At 44.4% G+C, this 15,430-nt stretch overlaps 1 protein-coding gene across 2 annotated transcripts; it reads left to right on the top strand.

Moving 5' to 3' along the window:
* Window positions 1-5,504: 5,504 nt before the first annotated feature.
* Window positions 5,505-14,556, top strand: HFE (homeostatic iron regulator). Of its 2 annotated transcripts, XM_030881206.2 has the most exons (6): window positions 5,505-5,720; window positions 9,146-9,409; window positions 9,594-9,893; window positions 10,734-11,009; window positions 11,142-11,255; window positions 12,218-14,556. In XM_030881206.2, the coding sequence occupies exons 1-6, from the start codon at window positions 5,645-5,647 to the stop codon at window positions 12,256-12,258; spliced, it is 1,071 nt and encodes a 356-aa protein (XP_030737066.2). In that variant the 5' UTR covers window positions 5,505-5,644; the 3' UTR covers window positions 12,259-14,556. The 2 variants fall into 2 exon arrangements, with proteins under 2 accessions (XP_030737066.2, XP_030737067.2); XM_030881207.2 differs by lacking the exon at window positions 10,734-11,009.
* Window positions 14,557-15,430: the final 874 nt, after the last annotated feature.

The following is a 15,430-nucleotide window of genomic DNA, read 5'->3' as shown; positions in this document are numbered from 1 at the left end:
TCACATTTCTAAAAATTAGTAGCCCCCCAGTAAGTTTCGTTAATGTAAGTTACATATATATGTAGATATTTACTACTTTAGAAATTAAAACTGAGTATTCAATTTAATAATCACATGTATATGATGTTTACTACCTATAAAATGAATTATATCTATTCATAATTATATATAACAAACAGCATATAATATATTCATTTACATTATGTACTATAGATTTTGTACATAAAATGTATAGCACATAATACTATATATACTATATAGAGATTTATATGTAAAATATATAGTAGTATAAATATATAATATTAAATACATACTACTATATATCTTACATATAAATCTCTACATAGTATGTATATTTTATATATACTATATATAGACGTGGATATGAAAACTATAATATGTAATACTATATATATAATATTATATATTATAAATGTAAATGATAGAAGGTCAAGTCAGGCAAGTTCCTCACTCCCTGGCCCATTCAAAATCCTGGCAGCCCCAGGCTAATCTGAGACTTGTAAGGCTGCCTGAAGGTTGGGAGCACAGCTGAGTTGTTAGTGCAAAAGAGCGGAAGTCAAGACAGCAGCCTTGGAGCCAGCACACTCATTTCCTCTTCCGTAACACTCCCCACTGCTCCCTCGTCCCAGGAATATAGTGAAGATTGAATTAGATAATGTGCGTACAGTTCCTGGGATTGGACAGAGCACACAGTAGCCTCTTATTTAAGGTTTATTTCCATTACATCCTTGTACCATGGGAGCCTCCTGTCTTGGGGTGACCCTGAGACAGTTGATACTCTCCTTCATTTGGAGGAGTGGGTAAGAGTAGACCAAGTCCAACAAGCTGGTTCACTCTTTCCAATTATGTATGCTTCCCCTGGCAGCTTCTGAAAGGTCACCAGACCTAGGAACTAACCCAAGGAAGACCTCAAGAAGAGATTCTAATAAGAAGAGAAGAAGCTTGCCCATTAGAGAAGGGAGATGTGTGTGTGTATGTGTACTGGGGAGTGAGAGGAGAGAACATAATCAATAATCCTGACGTCACCCTGCATTTTTTACTACTGAACTCACCTAAACCTTCTTAAGTTAAACACAATTTCTGGTTGGGACCAAATTCTTACAGTGTTAGCTTACCTAAGAATTTGTAGCTATGCTTCAGTTAATACATAGATTTCTTATACTTTTCATGGTTAATGATAGTAGCACTTATATTTACCTCTTAATTTTATAAAATAGTCCAGGAAAAATACAGATGTGGCATAGTATGTTTATCAAAAGGACTGGCTCAGAAGCTGGAATGCCTGAGTTCAAACTCAACTTTGCCATTAGATAATTTTATTACCTCCTCTATGCCTCAGTTTTCTCATCTATAAAGTGGCAATAGTTGTACTTGTTTTACAGGTTGCTATGAGAATTAATGAGTTAATGTTTATATAGTTCTAAGAATAGTACCTGCCATGTTGTAAGTACAAATTTTTATATACATATTTTAAAAATTATTTTAAAAGTTATACATACATTCTTATAAACACAACACCATTCTGTAATTGTTGGTTTAAGAGTGTCAATAATACTAATAAAGATAACAGTTAACTGAACACTTTCTATGCACCAGGCATTATATGCACTATTTTCATTCTGTCTTCACCACCATCCTATGACTACCATCACAAGCATTAGTACTTCACCAATAAGGAAATGAGATTGAGAATTCAGATTTCTCCTAGGAGAGCCCTGCAGACTGATTACAATTCATGTACCCTGAACACACACACACACACACGCGCACACACACACACACACACACACACACACATATCAACTGAACTAAAGTCAAAGACCTTTGTTTTTCTATTATAAAATTAAAATACTCCCATAACTATTAATTACTTACTAGTCTGTTTAATGAGTTGTTGGCAGAAAGCGTTTTCACCCCTGCAAACAATTCTGCATGAATATCATACCCTTCCGGCAGAATCAAAGGTGTTTACAACACATCTTGCTGTCTGTTCTGATGGACACTAGATGGCGAGCCCAACAAACCAAAGCTCATTTTGGCGGCTGGCATGTTACAGGCTCTCCAGGCCCTTATGTAATTTTTAACCTTTAGTTATAATTTAACACTTTTCTGTTTCTTTTGGTGAACAGAAATTTTTATTCCCGTTTGACAGATGGTGATCCTGACACCACTGTGAAGCCCTGAGAGTTCAGCAAGTCTATAGGCAGGCAAGAGCAAGGGAGGAACAGATTAAGTGGCTTGGACTGACAGTTGTCTAAGTAGTCCAGAAATATCATGCTGGATAATTATTTCATTCCACAAAAAAATTAATCTGCACCTTCGATAATCCCCTCTGGGTTTAGGGAATAAGGAAGCAAATAAGACAGGCTCTACCCTTATGGTGGAATTTGGAGGATGGGGACCTAGAAAAAGATATGGAATAATGGCTGTGGAAAAGGTCAGAGTGGACATGAAAAGGAGGAAACAGTCGACTTTCCCCACGCGTGGAGGTTAGCCATAGTCTTACAAAGGCAACTTTTAAAATACTAAATTATTTTTCTTTCCTTTCTTAAAGTAAAAATGACCACAGTGAGGCGGAAGATGATAGAAGAAAACACTATTGTGCAATATAACAACACTGGTACTATCTTGGTAAAGGTATGTCAATTATGACAATGGTGATAGCAATAGCAAATTTATTACACACTATGTGCTAATAAGGATAAAAAGATTTAAAGGGTTTGTGACTTTGCAATGTGCCTAAGATCAACCCAGCACCTTCATTGTAACACACACGCTCCAAACAAAGCCTCAAGGAGTAGACTGCACTGAAGTGTAGGTTGTGTAAAAGTCCAATTAACAATTTAATAAATGGGTTTGTTTTGGCTTCAACCCTTCCCTGCCCAAAGGCATTTACAACGTAGGATGTCGTTGGCACCAATAGGCACTAGATGGCGCTCCAAATTAACACTGTCCTTGTGGCCGGGCTAAGTCATCAATCATTAACTCTGGGTTGACATATTACCCAGAAGATTTCAAAACTCATTCATATATAGTCTTTTGATGGACAGAAATGATAATTACCTACAGTTGACAGTGACAGTATTGAGAAGCTGTGATACTGGAATAAAGGCCCAGAGCAGTCAAGTACCAAGCTGGCTACCGGGACCTTTAGAGTCAATAATCTTTATAAAGAGAAATAAATTGTCAAATGGACAAGAAACCCATGGTTGATTCATTCACCTCCTCAAGCAATTCATAAGGAGGAGAAGCACAGATAACTACCCTCGAACTGCATACAGTTTAGAGTAAGGGGAAAAGGCATGGAAAGAGAATGGACAGAAATGGTTTACAGCTGGCAGTATAGTGTGGCGTAGAGACTAAAGGAGAATATGGCCAATTTTACAAAATCATGGGGGTAGAAACAGTCTCGTGCAGAAGCCACTTCAACTGTGTCTTAAATGTGAGTAGCAAATTAGGCATAAGAGCCCCAAAGACCTAAAGAGACTGCATATGTTTTATCTTTTTAAATTATTATTATTTTGATAGTGAGATAACCACAATACAGAGAGTCTGTTAGAGGATGCTGACCTATCACCTGGTAGGGAGCAGCATCCTCAGATAAAAAATATCATTGATAATATTAGTATGATATTAGAATATGTACTACTAATAAACATGGTTTAGCCTTGTTTACTTGCCAGGCACTTGTTGAAGGCTTCATTTATCCATTTTTATTCTTTTTCACTTAATTCTAAAAATCATTTTATGAAGTAGCTGTTATTATCACCTCTTTACAAATGAGAAAGCTGAGACGGAGAGTTTCAGTGGCTTTGCAGAATAACTTTCCCTTGAAGATTGATTATAATTCATGTGCCTTTAAAGCACACGTATATACTCATCAGAAATGAGATACAATAGGGTAGTTTACAAAAACTCTGATTATACTAAAGTGAGCAAGAGTAGACTTTGCTGTTCTTCTCATCGGTAATGAAAAATACATATACGACAGTTTTCATTAGAAGATATTAAATATCGAGGACGTTTTCTCCCTTAAAATTTCTAAGGCTTTTGGAAGAGCTGAAAGATAACAATTGACAAAAATAGTCATCGCAATGGTCCCAAACTCTTCCCAAATGAAAGAGACATTTATACCATGGTATCTCGTTAGTTCTGATGGCACTCTAAACAAAAACGTACAACATACAGTTTATTCCTAACCTGCCAGTCTGTAATTATTACCTTCTAGGGGTGTCCATATCTGTTAACAGCTGCAAGAGGTCATTCACATAGAGTATGATTTGGTGATCAGAAATTATTATCCCCATTTCACAGATGAGCAAACTGAGGTTCAGAGAAACTGGAGTAAAGCCATAGTACCGTTAAATCTTTCCCTTTTTGTAGCTCTTTGGAGCTCTCCTCTGCTTGCTAGATGGTATGCTGCCTGACTCATGAATCATTCAATAAAACCAATTCAATCTTTAAAATTTACTTTGCTGAATTATGTTTTTTAGCAGCAGCTTAGTGACTGAGTAAGGGGAGAGGGAGGGAGGATGGTGGAATTTGGAAATGATGACTAAACGGTACTAAAATGTTTCATTGTGGAGGGGATGACAAATGTTCTAAAATTGATTGTGGTATAATTGCTCACCTTTATGAATATACTAAAGCCGTGGAATTTTATACTTTAAATGGGTGAATTGTATGTACGTGAATCATATCTCCATAAAGCTGTTACCAAGAAAAAAAAAAAGTAATTGTACAATCAACCCCCATGTGCTCATCAGCAGTAGTCAACATTTTCCCCACCCGATTTCATATCCCCACACAGTTAAGAGGCCTTCATTTCCAACTCTGATTTTTTCTGAGATGGCCAAAATTTGCATACATGCTTTAAAAGGTATCACTTATTATATTTATTAGGCACTTAAAGGTTTCAGGAAAATCAGACACTAATATCCTTTTGAAATTTCTCAGAGAGTAGTTCTCAATCTTTGTTGTGTGTGTTGGGGGGAAGAGGGGTATTTAAAATCCCGTTGCTCTGGTGGCACCATACAGCAATTAAATCAGTGTCTGGGGGCTATAGCAGGGCATCAATAAGTTTAACGATTCTCCGGGTGATTCCAATGTGCAGTAGTTTGTGAAATATAATTTAACTACATAAATTGTGAAAGATGTTTCGGTAGATAGGATCTAATCTGTTAATCTTATGATTTAACTAATTCTGATCAAAGAATAAAATAAATTTTTTATGCAAAAACATCAGGATTGGAAAGTTGAACTTAAAATTTTTCAAAATGTATAATTAAATTTTCAAGTTATTCAATATTTAAATATTTAGATCAGAAAATCGTTAAATATACTTTCCCCAGTCAGCAACATCCTCCCTGGGTTTAAAAACCAGGACAGCTGGGTCACCGAGTGTTTCCCAAGCAGGTACTCTGGATTGCAGGAGAGCTCAAGTGCAGGAGACCCATTTCTTTTCGCCAGTGGTCCCGGAAAAGGATCCCACTGGCCAGGAAGTTTCATCTGGGATCCCCGGAGCCTCGGCAATGGCTCCAGGGTGACTTCTTGGGCCACCCCCGTTCCCCCGCCCTACCCAAGCGGCTGAAAAGCGCCAGGACGGACGGTCGGAGCCGGCGAAATGGGTCCGCGAGCCCGGCCGGCGCTTCTCCTCCTGATTCTCCTGCGGACGGTGGCCACGCAGGGGCGACCGCCGCGTGAGTCCGGGGGCTGCAGGCCAGAGAGGGGAGCGGGGGGTGGGGGGAGGAAAAATCGAAACTAGCTTTTCTTAGCGATTGCGAGTTCGCTAAGCTCGGAACGACTGCTGTGCGCCTGTGCGCCGTCCCCTCCCCCAACCTTCCCCGGAGGGGACGTGGGTCACTGGGGTGCAGATGGGGTTACGGGGCCTCTCGCCCTAAGACCTCCACGGCCACCCCCGGCCCGCTCGCTGTCCCTGCTGCTATGGAGTTACACTCGGAACCACCCACTCCCTCCTCCGAGCGTGACGTTTCTAGGTATAAACCTTGTGTCATCGAGGCCAAGCTCTCGGATTAGGGGTCCTTGGACTCGGATCTCGGTATTCTTGTTTCTACTGGTGGTTGTGTCGTTTTACCCCCGATCATCCCCAAACAGGAAGTTCTTTTCACCAAAGGCGACCTCGGCCGGAGCGCCCCCTCGGTGTTTCCTTTCCCGGGCGCTCTAAGGGTTGGGAGACTTTGGGACGAGCGAACGCACGGCGGACCCAGCTGGGTTTCCATTTCAGAACCACTGGCGCTGTGGGTGGGAGGTTCTTGACAGAGGTCGGCCTAGGGACTGACTGACTCTTGGTGATTGTTCTTTTGCCTGGAAAAATAACATATCTGCTGTTTTTGAACTTTTGAACTGAATCGCACAGTTCTCCTTTTCAGCCCGGAGTTGTTGATTTGCAGTGTTAATAGTATTGTATAATTAACCGGCCTTTACTAAAGGATGCCAAAGGGATGGTAATTAACATGTAAGTAATGACCTCAGTTTTAAATCGCCTTCAGATCTGTGATCCTGTTTGACTCTACTATGCATTTGGGAGGTAGGAGCTATTCGTATGTTGATTTTACTCGTGGTTAACGATCTCAGGTTAAATCCTTTCCCCAGGTTACAAAGAATTCAGGCAATCTGGTTTTCTGACACTGAATGAAGTACCACTGGTTCTAATCTTAGCTGACAGTGTTCGCCCTTACTGTTGTCTGGCACAGCTCTGGACACTTCATACTTTGTCATGTAGCCTCAGAACCACACTTGGAGGGTAGCTAGTATGTGTATCCACACTTTATAGATGACGAGAATAAGATAAGACTTGCTCACAGGTGGTGACTTTGTTCAATGTTACTCAGGGCTTTTGAGGCAGAGCCCGTGTCTCCGCTTCATAGCTGCAATCCTTAAAAGTCACACTGCGTTAGAGGTTGAATCATAACATTTGTTGGACACAAGTCTTCACTGTTCACAAGTATTGAAGCAACATCACCCATGTGTTACGCTGTTCTAGACCCAGGAGAGAGCAGGGAGCCTAGTCCTCCGGTGCTTTGTATTCAAGTAGACGGGGATGACAATACACAAAAGGATAGAGAGCATCAGGTAATGGGTGCCCTGAAGGCATGTGAAGCACAGAGATCAGGGCAGGCCACCCTCCCTGGCTGGGTTTGAACAGATACCTGAAGGAAATAGAGGTGATGCTGCCTGGGAGTAGCGCTTCCCGGACAGGCTGGGGAGACATGGCAAGGATTTACAACCTCAGCACTACTGACATTTTTTTTGTTGTGGGGACTGTCGTGTGCACTGTAGTATGTTTAGCAGCATCCCTGTCCTTTACTCACTGGATGTTAGTACACTCCCCAGTTGTGACAACAGAAAGTGTACCCAGACATTGCCAAATGTCCCTTAAGAGACGAAATGTCCTGGTTGAAGAAAGAGCAAGGGCACCGCTGCAGCAGGAGCGCAGGGGCCGGAGGCCTAGAATAGGCAATGGGCTCAGCAGAGGAGCCGCGGGCGAGTCTCCTGGGGCCTCACAGGCTACAGTGTGGATTCCAGCCCAGCAGTGATGTGATCAAGCACAGCTGTTGAAAAGATTGCTCCAGCTGCTCCGTGGAACGCATAGTGAAGGGCAAGCAGACAGGCGGGAGTTGATGGACTGGGCCGGTGGGAGCAGAAGTCGTGGTGAGAAACGGTTGTATTCTGGATCTATTTTGAAGGAAGTTGCTGAGGGATCTATGAAGGATCACATGACAGACAGAGTCGAAGGTGCCTCTGTTATTGTTTTATTTTATTTTTATTTTATCGGCCTGAGCAACAGGGGGATAGGTGATGCCATTTCTGAGATGGTGAAGGCGGAAGAAAGAGCAGTTTGGGGGAAACCAGGAGCCTGGTTTTGGACTTGTTCAAGTTTGAGATCCCAGTGAGTCATCCAACTGGTGGTATCACGTAGGCAGTTGGAGTGTAAGAGTCTAGAGTTCACGGCCAGAGACAAAAATCTAGAAGTCAGCATTTAGTCACCCAACAAGTGTGTATTAAGCACGTACTACATGCCAGACACTGTTCTAGGCATTGCGGATACATCCCTGAACTCCCTCATTCTAGAATTGAGGAGAGGTGTAAGGAAGCTCTCACCTGCCCAGAAGTCTGTCCTCTTGGGCTTACTGGAGTTTTTCTATATTTGCATTTGATTGGGAACAGTTTTGCTGCTGAAAAGCTGCCCTGAGCTGTTCATCAGCACATCTTCCAGCATTTGACAGCAAACATTTACAGGCAGACCTCAGAGATATTGTGGGTTCGGTTTCAGACCACCACAATAAAGGGAATGTCACAGTAAAGCTACTCACATGAAGTTTTTGGTTTCCCAGTACATATTCAAATTATGTTTACTACACTGTATTCTATTAAGTGTGCAATAGCATTGTCTTAAAGAAACAACATACATACCTTAATTTAAAAGTACTTTATTGCTGAGAAACGTTAACCATCATGTGAGCCTTCAGAGAGGCAAAATCTTTTTATAATAGTAACATCAAAGATCACTGATCACAGATCACCAGAACAAATATAATTATAATGAAAAAGCTGGAAATCTTGCGAGAATTACCAAAATGTGACACAGAGACATAAAGTGAGAAAAGGCTGTTGGAAAAGTGGTGCTGATAGACTTGCTTGACACGGGGTTGCCACAAACCTTCAATTTGTAAAAAACACATTAGCTGCAAAGTGCAGTAAAACGAAGTCTGTCTGTACACTGTAAAGCATTTAGAGATGGAAGTAGTGAAAAAAAACAATAACTCCTCTGGACTTGGATCTAATTGGCTCTGAGCACTAACTCTCGAGCTCAACTGCCCTAGCTAGGCACACCTTGGGATTTTCTAGAGTCTGTTGGATCCAAGGGAGGCTGCTGTAACTGTGACTACTGGGGCAGAGGCTGGGGCCTGCGATGGGGTGGCAGGCACACGTGGCAGAGGGGCACAAGGGGAGAGCAGACGGGAGGGACACGCGGAGGGAAGGCAGGCACCGCATGTCACTTTCACGGGGTGGGGCCAGACACAGCTGGTACCAGTTGATTCAGAAGGCCTGCCTCCCAGTTCCCCAGGCAGCTCACAGAGAAGGCCTGTCGCCCTCTCCCCAGGGTCACACTCCCTGCGCTTCCTCTTCATGGGTGCCTCCGAGCCAGACCTTGGGCTGCCCCTGTTTGAGGCCTTGGGCTACGTGGACGACCAGCTGTTCGTGTCCTACGATCACGAGAGTCGCCGTGCAGAGCCTCGTGCCCCGTGGCTCTGGGGCAGGGCCACCAGCCAGCTGTGGCTGCAGCTGAGCCAGAGCCTGAAAGGCTGGGATCACATGTTCATCGTGGATTTCTGGACCATAATGGACAACCACAACCAGAGCAAGGGTATGTGGCGAGCACGCCTCGCCTTCCCGAGGTGGGCGGAGTGTGCCCCTGCCTCAGGGATGCATCTTGAGGGAGACGACTGGCTATTTGAGATCGGGGGGCAGGGAAGAGGGCAGGAGTTTGATTCCTGAGGTCACTGGGTCCCCGTAATGGCGAAAACAGGGGTCTGCTCCTTTGGTTTCAGTAACGAAGATGGGAGTGCTGCCAGAGTCCCACACCCTGCAGGTGATCCTGGGCTGTGAAGTGCAAGAGGATAACAGCACCAGAGGGTTCTGGAAGTATGGGTACGATGGGCAGGACCATCTTGAGTTCCGTCCTGAGACGCTGGATTGGAGAGCAGCAGAGCCCAGGGCTCGGACTACCAAGCTGGAGTGGGAAGTGAACAAGATTCGGGCCAAGCAGAACAGGGCCTACCTCGAGAGGGGCTGCCCTGAGCAGCTGCAGCGCTTGCTGGAGCTGGGGAGAGGGGCCCTGGACCGGCAAGGTATGGCGGGAGCACCCTCTGCCCCTCTCTTGACGGACGGACAGGAGGGGGATGCAGGGCATGGGATCCCCGGCTGGGTTTTCAGAGATGGTCCAGGTTGTGTAACTCTCTGCGAAGGTAACGAGGTCTGAGTTTTCCACCCTGAGGTCTCCAGCTCTGAGGTCTCCACCTTACAATTGAGATGTATCATCCAGCCATGAGTCATGGTTTTCATTTTTTTTCCATGCACGTAGCTAAAGAGGAAGTAACTGTGATTTTTCTCTTGATTTAACCAAGAACGCTATGTATATTTATAACTCTTAGGAATTCAGAGATGCCACTTATCACATGAATAGCAAGACAAGAAATGAATACCACGGAGGCAACCGGTCAGAGTAGCAGAATCTTGGAGGGTAAAGGTTACGTTCACAGAACATGGTAGTAGTCACGTAGGCTGCCTATCTTACAAGGCCCCTTTTTACAAGAATAATTATTGGGTTGAACCAGGTGAAATTACCAGTAGTACATATTCAATCACTTTTGAGCCTCATAGGGGCAATTTCACCTGATTCAACTTAATATCTTAACAAAGAACATAAGACATGTGCAACGAGTATGCATACTTACATGTGGGGCCGGAGAACAGGCTGATATGACTGTGACTCTTCTCCATGTGACACCACGTCAGAACCCAATCTTGGAACATGTGTTGGGGCACAAAATGGGTGTCTCTCCTACAACTTGCTCTGTCTGCACAGGGAAACTCCTTCCTCCAACCCATAGAGAAAGTGAAGTGAAAGTTCTGGTCTTCCTGGCATGGGTAGGAATCCCCCCTCCAGATCCTCCCTCCTTCCTGTTCAGCGCTTCCTTTGGTGAAAGTGACTCATCACGTGGCCTCTGCAGTGACCACTCTACGGTGTCAGGCTCTGAACTTCTACCCCCAGGACATCACCATGAGGTGGTTGAAGGACAGGCAGCCACTGGATGCCAAGGACGTTGAGCCTGAGGACGTGCTGCCCAACGGGGATGGAACCTACCAGGGCTGGGTGGCTTTGGCTGTGCTCCCTGGGGAAGAGCAGAGATACAGCTGCCAGGTGCAGCACCCAGGCCTGGATCAGCCCCTCAATGCCACCTGGGGTATGGATGAGAGCCAGGGGCTGAGAAAACCTGGTGTGGGTGGGATGGGAGTGGTCAACAGGGCAGTGAGGGGAGGGTTGGCTCTGGGATGGGGCAGTGATCATGGGCTTTCACTTGCTTTTGCTATTTTAGAGCCCTCGCTGTCTGGCACCCTGGTCACTGGAATCATCAGTGGAATTGCTGTCTGTATCATCCTCTTCTTTATTGGAATTTTGTTCAGAATCTTGAGGAGAAGGCAGGCTTCCAGTGAGTAGGAAGAAGGAGGAAGCCTCTTAGCATCTCTGCCCCCAGGACACACTAACCCTCCTGCAGGAAGTGGGGCAGGGGGAGGGCAAAGGGGAGCTGGCATCCACGAGAAGCCTTCTCATCTCTCTTTCTCTGGGAGCCCTGGCATGTCCCTGGGAGCAGGAATTAATGATTTCCCTCAGAATGAAAGCTCCTAATTCAACAGACATCTTTTGAATGCCTGTTATTTTGCAAGGTGCTGTTTTAAGTAGTGCGGTGCTTTGAGGTTAAGTCGCCTTTGCTATCTCAGAACCCAGGTCTAGTAAGGAATGAAATCCATGACAGGTAAATGCAGTTAAAGACCCCCAAAGATCCTAAGGCAGATAAGAAGCACATGCTCCGGGGTGTCAAGGGAAGGGATGACCACGTTCATCTGGGGATCAAGAAAGGCTTCTGGATCTTGAAGAAGTAGGATTTCTTTAGGTGAGGTTGAGGACTAGGGGAAGTCAATGCAGATGTAGCAACTGTGCAAGTGGGAGAGTGTGAGGCATGCTGGGAGGTGAGAAATTATTATCAGTTGGACCCTTGACTTTAGGTACTTTTCAGTCTGCATTTCTACTCCCTGAACATTGGTGGTGCAGGGGAAAGAGGGGCAGACAGAAGCCAACTCCTGTAGAGCCCTGGGGGCCTTTGGGATGTTATGTTATGAGCACTGGAGGGGCGGCGATCAATGCAGGGACTTAAATAAGGAAGGAGGAACCCAGTCTCCTCGATATGGAGAGTGAGTTGTTAGGAGGTGAGATGGGAGACAAGGAGACCAGTTAGGAAGCTATTCAGCAACTCCAGATGAGAGATAACGGTGCCTGAAATCCAGGAGTTCCTTGGGAAGGGGGTGACAAGAGTTGACATGCGTGGCCGGGGAGGGGAGGAGGCAAGAGGATCGTAGGTCTGTGATGCCTCTTTCCTGGATCTTGTCTTTACAGGAGGAGCCGCAGGGGACTATGTCTTAGCCGAATGTGAATGAAGTGCAGCCTGCAGACTCCTTGTGGGGAAAGAGAGGGTGCACTTGAGGCGTTCTTCATGTTTCCGGACAGCTGGACCTAAGAAATAGAAACTGTCTCAGGAACTCTCTGCTCTTAGCCTTCCCCGTTCACTGTCCAAAAGTTCCCCATCTAGGTTTCTGAGTTCCTGCTTCTTAAAGGGCCCTAGTTGTGACCTCTCCCCGAGAACTGGCTCTCCTGAATCCCAAGCTGCGTGTAGAGCCTGCCTCCATTTCCTGCATCACCTCAGACTCCATACACCTACGTCATCTCATCTCCTAACGGTGGAATGAGTCTCCTTAAATTTGGGGGGACTTGTGATTCCTTTAAACATCTGAGAATAGCTTTGAACCTTCTCCTCGGGACATACACTCTAATACCCCTACCAGCATTTGACACACACATCCAGGCGTTTCCTGGACCCAGTCAAGTTTCCTTTTAACCCTCTCTCTATTATACAAGAACTCACCTGTTTCCAAGCCCTGTGGTCTCTTCCATCAGAGGGAGACCTGGACAGTTGTACAGTGTGAAGGTTGTGCACTGCACAACCCGAGGAGGCACCTTTCCCAGAAGAGGCATCATGGATGTCTGTGCGTTTTATGATAGTCTTCCCGAAAATGGGTGGGAAGTGTCTTGAGGAGGGAATGTCTTTTTCTAATTTGCACATAGGTGCCATGTAGGTTTCCTTAGGTTAATGATACCCGCACTTACAATGCCAGACTTGAAGTAGCACAGGATTTGATCTCTGCTCACACCCTCTCCTTGTTCTGACAATGAAAATGGTAATTAAGATGATGATGATAACGAAAAGGTGGCTGACACTTATTTATAAAGCTCTTCCTTGGTGCCAGACTTAGTTCTGAGTGCCTACTTACATACATTATCTCAATAGTCCTTTGATGTAAGTACCATTATCCTCTTTTTTTTTTTTAAGATGAAGAAAGTGAAATATAAAATAGAGTCTCACAGCTTACCAGGGACAGAGACAGGTCTCAAACTCAATCAATCTGGCTCTTTTTTTTTTTTTTTACGGTACGCGGGCCTCTCAGTCTTGTGGCCTCTCCCGTCGCGGAGCACAGGCTCCGGATGCGCAGGCTCCGGACGCGTAGGCTTAGCGGCCGTGGCGCACGGGCCCAGCCACTCCGCGGCATGTGGGATCTTCCCGGACCGGGTCACGAACCCGTGTCCCCTGCCTCGGCAGGCGGACTCTCAACCACTGCGCCACCAGAGAAGCCCCAACCTGGCTCTTTGATCCAGCCCTTGGCCCTGCATTCAGATGGTTAGATGCCTGGAGTAAATGGGGAAGGAAGGAGATGGCTGTGGAGATCGCTCTTCTCTTGTCTCATTGTCTGTATTCTCAGTGAGTTTGACCCAAATGAAGGGAAAAAACAGCAGAAAACAATATCAGCCATGTTTCCTTTCAAAGTCCCTGAGGGAAGAACCCTGGAATGTGACCCCTGTTGCCACCACTGGCCAGCTCTATCTGGCATCACTCATGGGACTGTGATTGGGGGTGTCAGTTACTGTGTTGGACCTCACAGTGTCCTGCTCCAATCAGGACCACCAGGGTGGAGGCGTTTCCCTTCAAAAACTGGAGCAACTTCTCTCATATTAAAGATGGATAACTAGAAGCCACTGAGTGGCCTTGGTCAGCACCAAGATGCTGACCCCAGCATCTTCCTGGGGTCCGTGAGAGTCTGGTTCTCATCCCCACCCGTGCACATTCAAAAAAATTAACCAGGTCACTCAGGAATTAGTCGATTCTGGGAAAATAATTTGTCTGACCATATTCAAAAGGGTACTAATATATACACGCAGAAAACTTGTGTTTACTTTGTGCTGCCACGTGTATTTGGCAGCATAACTGTGAACAAGGCTTTCTGTCCTGGAGGGCAGCTGCCTCAGATCAAATACAGCTCGAAAGTTTGTTTGGTAGATATTGAACTTGGGCAAAGAGATCTCAACTATTTTTTTAAACTTTTCTTTTTTTGCAGTTCCCAAAGTTAAGTGGATAAACGTATATAGGATTTGTGCTTACTACAGAAAAGTTGAAAATGAATTAAATTGAAACTATTATTCCGTTCGCCAGTAATAAAGTCTATTAAAAATTTGCATATTTCCTCTCACTATTATTGCTATATTAAAATATATAAAATTAGTAGATACATATATTTTAATAAATGTATAATTCATTGTGTTGTGTACTGCATGGTTTTCCTGATGTATTTGTCCATCTTATGTATAGACTTAATCGACTTAATCATTATGTTATTTTGGGGACATTTATACTGCTTCTAATTTTTTAATGTTTTGTTTCATGAAATATTTTCATTAAACCACGGTATCTGAATTAATTGTTTTTCTTCACACTAGACACGTTACCATCTAAGCTGTAACACATTGGTCATTTCACCTCCAAACCACGGTGGAAGCACACTGATAAATTCTTTCTCCTTAAACATCATCCTATACTCACAGCAGACTGCCAAGAAGCTTCCTGGCTCATACTAAGCTTCCTACCTCATTAAGGATATGTTACAATTAATTAGGCAACATTTGTCTTATATTGGTTTGTTTCACACAGGCCAAAATTTCAAGAAACATTCTACTCTTCACAGTAATACACAATTATTAACAGTCGGCAACAGCGGCCTGCGAATTTTTTTTAATAACCGTAGTTATAAATCTCCATTTTCTTTCAGTGTTTCTTAGCTTAATTTTTCTAGCCTTGTTCATCAATTCTTAAGGTCAACTACATTTGAAAAGTCAGATTTAAAAATCTGTACATTTAAAAATCTGTATCTTATTTTGCCTCTGGCAAAACCACTTACAAGAAAAAAAAAAAAAAAAAACCACTTACAAGGGTGGTAGTAAGGAGAAGCGCGCCATCTGGTGGCCAAAAATGTCACAGTGGTCTTTCGACTATGGGGTGGGGGGAGGGGGTTCCTCAGGGGAAAAGAGTAAACAAGGGGTGGGGCGCTGGGGATCACTTTTGGAGAAAAGCCCCTGAAAATTTGAGAGCAAAGCTGAAACTATTCACCAGCTATTTGAATCTCTGGAATCGCAGGGCACTGTTGAGCTACCTGAACTGGGAACAGAACAGAAGGAAAACGAACAAACCTGCTGATCTTTGAGGCAACCTGCCAGCAGTTGGTT

This window comes from Globicephala melas, chromosome 11, assembly GCF_963455315.2.
Source record: "Globicephala melas chromosome 11, mGloMel1.2, whole genome shotgun sequence".
Taxonomy (NCBI): domain Eukaryota; kingdom Metazoa; phylum Chordata; class Mammalia; order Artiodactyla; family Delphinidae; genus Globicephala; species Globicephala melas.
Note: the sequence above shows the minus strand (reverse complement) of the source record. Positions and strands in the feature narration are given on the sequence as shown.

Bases quoted from the DNA above. Each gene is read 5' to 3' on its own strand.
- HFE (XM_030881206.2), top strand. From the start codon at position 5,645: ATGGGTCCGCGAGCCCGGCCGGCGCTTCTCCTCCTGATTCTCCTGCGG. The intron at 5,721-9,145 runs GTGAGTCCGGGG...CCCTCTCCCCAG, and splicing joins CACGCAGGGGCGACCGCCGC to GGTCACACTCCCTGCGCTTC. The intron at 9,410-9,593 runs GTATGTGGCGAG...CTTTGGTTTCAG, and splicing joins CAACCACAACCAGAGCAAGG to TAACGAAGATGGGAGTGCTG.